This window comes from Littorina saxatilis, linkage group LG13 (genome assembly GCF_037325665.1).
Source record: "Littorina saxatilis isolate snail1 linkage group LG13, US_GU_Lsax_2.0, whole genome shotgun sequence".
Lineage (NCBI taxonomy): Eukaryota > Metazoa > Mollusca > Gastropoda > Littorinimorpha > Littorinidae > Littorina > Littorina saxatilis.
This window is the reverse complement of record NC_090257.1, coordinates 33,524,125-33,530,411: the sequence shown is the minus strand read 5'-3', so window position 1 is coordinate 33,530,411 and position 6,287 is coordinate 33,524,125. Positions and strand designations below refer to the sequence as shown.

The window sequence follows — 6,287 nt, the reverse complement described above, 5'->3', positions numbered from 1 at the left end:
CTTCTCTGACTTAAAACTCAGTTCAAAGTATGATCATGTTGTGAAGATACTAGATATTTAAAATATTACATGAATATTATTTAGTTTGAGGTTGAGCCTGCGTTCTTAAATCAATGCGAACATGGTCGGACCTAGAACCACGATGCTTTCACTTTCGCTCGATAGTTCGTCGCAAAATATACATTATAACTCCGTTATTTTTAATTTCTTTGACTTAAAACTTGGTATAAAGTCAGACATTGTTGTGAAGATACTATATATATAAAAATATTACATGTACATGCTTTAGTTTGAGGTCGCGCAAGGTAGTGCAAGGTCGCGTGTGGTCGCGTAGTAATTAGTCAGACCCCTTCACCACGCCTTTCCAACCCTGTGCTCCCATACAGTTTTGTAAGATACATGCTGGATCTGGATGTGGATGTAGTACATTGCAGTAGCCAATAATGGCTGTCGTCGCAATGGGCGAGAGAGCGCAGCGTGACGGAGTTTAAAAACTTTCTATACATGCATGCCCTTCCAGGTTGGTGGTGTCAACTGCTGGAATTTGGGCAGTGTTTAAAAGCAGGATAAAAACACCTGGCGGTGCGCCTATGGTGGTGGGGCCCTGCCAACACCTGATGTAAATGTGTTGGCAGTTGCTGAATGTACCACGGAGTCTTGTAGGCGGTTCCATTCAGTCGGCGTCCTGACAAAAAAAGAGTTTCTATACGGTTCAGATCGGCTATCCGGAATTTTGAAGGGTCTCGAGTTGTTGTAGACTCGCTTCTCAACGGGGTTTTCTGATGTGCACCCGTAAAACTTTGTTGATATAATTTTCCGCTTGGTCTTATCTGCGGGGGTGAGGAAACTTTCTGGGGGTATAGCTGGTACTTGTCCTCCCGTTATTTTATATAGCATTGTCAGGCGGAGTTGTTTGCGCCGATCTGCAAGTGTGGGTAGGTTTAGTCGCTGTAGCATTGCTGTGATGCAGCCAGGTTCTCTGGATCTGTAGTCTTTGCAGATGAATCTGGCTGCCTTGTGCTGTACCTTCTCGATTTTGTCGATGTCCTGTTTTAGATAAGGGTCCCACACAACTGCCCCATACTCAAGGGTCGATCGGACAAGAGTGACGTACGCCATGCGTCTGCACTCTTGCGGGCAGTTGTGCAGGTTTCTTCGTAGGAATCCGAGGACGGACCCTGCCTTGTTGCAGATGTTGCAGATGTGGGGTGACCATTTCAGGTCGGAGGATATTTGGATGCCGAGATAGGTACTCTGGCTGACGTGTTTAAGGATGGTATTGTCCAGTGTGTAGAAGTACTGGGATTTGGGTTTGGTGGATAAGATGTAGCATTTCTGCGCGTTGAATCTCATGCCCCATTGTTCTGCCCAGCACTCTAGGTTCTTAAGGTCTTTTTGAAGTTCGATGTGGTCCTGGAATGAGCGTATGTCACGGTAGAGTAGGCAGTCGTCTGCGAAGAGTCGTACGTTTGCCTTCACTTGATCGGGGAGGTCGTTTATGTGCACAAGGAAGAGAAGAGGTCCAAGGACCGTTCCCTGTGGGACTCCCGAAATGACTGGGACTTCGTCGCTTGCTTCTCCTTCCAGCACCACCTTCATCTTCCGCTTTGTCAGGAAATTGGAGAGCCAGGTGTGGATGGGTCCACGGACACCGTAGTGGTCCAGCTTGCCGAGCAGCTTGTGGTGGGGGACTGTGTCGAAGGCCTTACTGAAGTCCAAAATGGCAATGTCAGTTTGCCTTCCCTGGTCGTTTGAGTGGAGGAGGTCTTGCATAGTGGTAAGCAGTTGGGTCTCGCAGGAGTGTCCGGTTCTAAATCCATGGTTTCTGCTGGTAAGGATGTTGTGTTTCTCAAGGTGAGTGTGTAGGTGGCGGCAGATGATGTGTTCCAGCAACTTACAGGCTACCGAGGTTAGGGACACGGGGCGGTAGTTTTCTGCTTTGTTCTTGTCGCCTTTCTTGAACACGGAAGAGATGTTCGCTGAGCGCCAGTCAGATGGGACTTGGCCTGTGCTGACTGAAAGATTGAAGATCAGGGTGAGGGATGGGGCAATGGAATCTGCACATATCTTTAGTACTGTGTTGGGTATGTTGTCGGGGCCAGGGGCTTTGGAGGGGTTCAGGTTTCTTAAGAGTTTTGCCACTCCGTTTTCACTAATCAAGAGTTCATTTAGACTGGGATAGGGCTGGCCTTTCATCTGGGGGGGTGGTGAGCCGTCGTTTCGGGTAAAGACAGACTGGAACTGGTTTAGGAGGATCTTGGCTTTGGAGATGCTGTCACTGTATAGGGTGCTTCCGTTTTGTAGTGGTGCCACTCCTACGTTGTCCTGGCGACGGGCTTTCACATAGCGCCAAAAGGGTTTGGTGTTGTTTCCCTTCATCCCTTCAGTTATTACACTGTTCAAGTACTCCCATTCGGCGCGGCGTATTTCACGTCTACATTCTTTCTTGAAGAAGTTGTAGTTGTCCCAGTGTCTGGTCCGTTTGGCTTGTTTGTACAGTCTCCGTTTCTTCTTTAGGAGTTTCTTTATCTTCCTGTTGATCCAGGGTAGGCTGTTGTTTTTCCTTCGTAGGGTGGAGGGGACGTGCTTCTGCACAGCTGACGTGACTGAGTTCTTAAAAGTCATCCAGAGTGTTTCGATGTCAGCGTTTTCAGAGGCCAGTTGTTTCAGCTCCTCTGCGGTGCGGTCAAGCACACTGTTCATTTCGGCCCAGTCAGCTTTGGAGTACAGATAGGATCTTCTTGGTTTCTGTCTCACTCGTTGGGGATGGGTGTCAAGGTCGGTGATGATACATTCATGGTCAGATATGCCTGGGATGGACTGGGAGTTTCGGGTGAGGGTTGGGTTTGAGGTGAAGACTAGGTCAAGCAGACTGTCTTCTCTGGTGTTGTCATGATGGACCTGGGTGAGTGCGGCTGATGATGTGAGGTCTACAAGTGTCTGTTGGGCTTGTCGGTCAGGGGCACTTGGTGGTACTGTACCTGAGTTCCAGTCAATGTCTGGGCAATTAAAGTCGCCAGTCAGGACTGTGTGTTTTTGTTTCTTGCTTGTGTTGATCTTTTGTAGAGATTTATCTAGTTCTGTGAGGTCAGTGTCATTTCTGTGAGGCATGTAGAAACAGCCTATCAGGAGATCTTTATTTCTCTCTAAGTGGATTTGGGTCCAGATGAGTTCGCATTCTGTGTCCAGGTCTGGCTGGGCGGTAGAGACCAGGCTCTTGTGCACCAGGATGAAGACGCCTCCTCCTAGGGTGCTGCGGTCTTTCCTGTATGGTGTGTAATCTTCTGGGAACACTTCGCTGGACTTTATGTCCTGTTTCAGCCATGATTCTGTACCACATATAATGTCAGGCTTGGTATACTTGACCATTGCCAAGAACTCAGATCGTTTTTTGACTATGCTGCGGCAGTTCACAGTAAGTATCCTGAGGTTTTGGCGGGTTGTTTGTGGTAGGTCATGAAGGGAGCTGCTTTTGGAATTTTGCTTTTCTTGTTGACTGCTGGGGGGTGGGGGGCTTCCTAGGTTGGGTGAGGTTTTGTCGGGGCCAGGGGATTTCTCATGGCTCAGTGGAGTCACTGATTTTGGGCTACTAGCCTTTAAGGGACTGAAGTTGCAGCTTGAGTTCAGGGAGTCAATGCTGGATTCTAGATTGAAGAGGGGGGTATAGATGTTGTGGGATTCGCATGAGAAGCTGTGGAATGTGAATGTGCTACAGTTTATGCTGTCACACTTGTAACAGATCCACTGCACACTGGGGCGGTTTAGTAGTTCGTAGTCGCTTGAGCACAGCTCGATGCACGACTTGTGGTGCCAAACACTACAGTTGTCGCAGGCCACTCCTGGGTCGCCCCAAGAAACCTTCCTCTCACATACTCCACATGGGAATATTTTCTGGTTTGGGGGACCTGGGTTGCAGTGCACGTCACCAGCAAGGAGGATCGAAAGGAGGAAAAGGGTACTTGCTTGCCGCTGTTGTTTACATTCCTTGAGTGCTTTCCGGAAGTGTGTCATCAGTATTACCAATATGAATCTTATTTTCCTTTCGATGGTCAGTTTTACTCACCTCTGCAACGGCAATCACCTCTGCGAATGCTGTGTCCATGCTGTCGAAGAATCTAACCGGAAGTAAACATTCTCGGAATCTACGCGCATCGGCCTTGACGCGGCGAAGTTGGCGATCCAGTCTATACATATCTCTGGAACAACACACCTGTTTTCTGGTTCAGAATCACACGGATATTGTGTGCAGCTTTGTTTTTCTAGGCGGAGTGTGGTGACCATGGCGTTATTGTCGCTATGCATTGCTTTGATTGCATCTTCTCAAGTTGTTCTAGGGTTTTATTTGCCTGGCTTGGCTCCCGTTACCTACTGCGCAAACCCAAAAGACAACTGCGAGGTAAGTGTAACCGTCGTCGAGCTGTGTCAAAGAATAGAAAAGCCTTGAAACCAAATATTAAGCCAGCCTTATCATGTTGGAAGTTCGAGTTTTCTGTAAATCCTAATCCATGCAAATATCGCCTTTAACGAATTGCCAACTCGCATGATATTGTTCAGCGAGTGGAAGTGGTGAAGAGGACGGTTAGACGAGCAGACGACGGTGCCCTGCGGGAGGCCCACGTACATACAGATCTATTCAAGTGATATGAATATGATTTTGAATGCACACGGCAGGTATTGTTCGTGGGTCCGGCCACTTAGTTATAGACGTGACGTTTGGGGGTGTATGAAGTGCTGTATAAAAAAAAAACTAAAACAAGAGGTGAAGCCTTTCAAGGCTCACGTAAGAAATCGACAAACAGTAACACAAACTCACTCACTCCGTCACACACACACACACACACACACACACACACACACACACACACACACACACACACACACACACAGAGTTAAAACTAACGCATCATATCAACTCCATGTATAACAAATCTAAACAACGAAGTGACTGTGGTAAGATGAACAAAGTTAAAAAAACAAAGGAATACTGTACTGTACTCACCGATACAAGAACGAGACAAGACGGTACGAATTTTCGCTTATGGAAGCTTCATCAGGAAAAACAAGAACACAAAAGACAACAAGAAATTACTACAGTTAGTCAAGCTGTGGAACTCACAGAATGAAACTGAACGCACTGCATTTTTTCACAATGACCGTAGTCCGCCGCTTGTGCATAACGGAGTGAAACTGACGAGCCTGTTCAGCGCGGTAGTATAGTGGTTTCGCTGTGCTGCATAGCACGCTTTTCTGTACCTCTCTTCGTTTTAACTTTGTGAGCGTGTTTTTAATCCAAAATTATCATATCTATATATGTTTTTGGAATCAGGAACCGACAAGGAATAAGATGAAATTGTTTTTAAATCGATTTCGGAAATTTAATTTTGATCATAATTTTTATATTTTTAATTTTCAGAGCTTGTTTTTAATCCGAATATAACATATTTATATGTTTTTGGAATCAGGAAATGATGTAGAATAAGATGAACGTAAATTTGGATCGTTTTATATAAAAATAAAATTTATTACAATTTTCAGATTTTTAATGACCAAAGTCATTAATTAATTTTTAAGCCACCAAGCTGAAATGCAATACCGAAGTCCGGCCTTCGTCGAAGATTGCTTTACAAAAATTTCAATCAATTTGATTGAAAAATGAGGGTGTGACAGTGCCGCCTCAACTTTTACAAAAAGCCGGATATGACGTCATCAAAAGTATTTATCGAAAAAAAGAAAAAAACGTCCGGGGATATCATTCCCAGGAACTCTCATGTCAAATTTCATAAAGATCGGTTCAGTAGTTTGGTCTGAATCGCTCTACACACACACACGCACGCACACACACACACACTGACACACCACGACCCTCGTCTCGATTCCCCCTCTATGTTAAAAAATTTAGTCAAAACTTGACTAAATGTGAAAAGCAGATGCAACACGTATAACCTTTGCCCCCAGCGTTTCGACCAATCAAATTTTAGGGCACGGCAGCCTCTCTCTGATAACCGGAACTAGGGGGCAATAGGTGCATGGCCTGAAATACATCTTTCACTTTCGGTGCTCGAAGTACTATTGCCAGAGGATTACTTTGAGAAATTCTGCAAGAAAACGGATTATCTTGTTCAAAATCATGAACAAAAAGTCAAGGACATGCACGAAGGTATGGTTTGAAACGGCTATTGGTGGTATACATATATATGGACGAAAGACTTGGCGAACTTTCCCTGCATAAGCGAAGCAGAGGTGATCGACCACAGATCTACAGATCTCTGGATCAACTGTCTTACTGA

At 45.7% G+C, this 6,287-nt stretch overlaps 1 protein-coding gene across 1 annotated transcript in view; it reads left to right on the top strand.

Annotated features, from left to right (window-relative positions):
* The first annotated feature begins 4,172 nt into the window (after positions 1-4,172).
* The window catches only part of LOC138945550 (transmembrane 9 superfamily member 2-like), a 95,398-nt gene continuing 93,283 nt past the window's right edge, over positions 4,173-6,287 (top strand). The window contains exon 1 of the mRNA XM_070316998.1: positions 4,173-4,396. Coding sequence (XP_070173099.1) covers positions 4,280-4,396 — 117 coding nt within the window. The 5' untranslated portion in view covers positions 4,173-4,279. The remainder of the gene's footprint in view (positions 4,397-6,287) is intronic.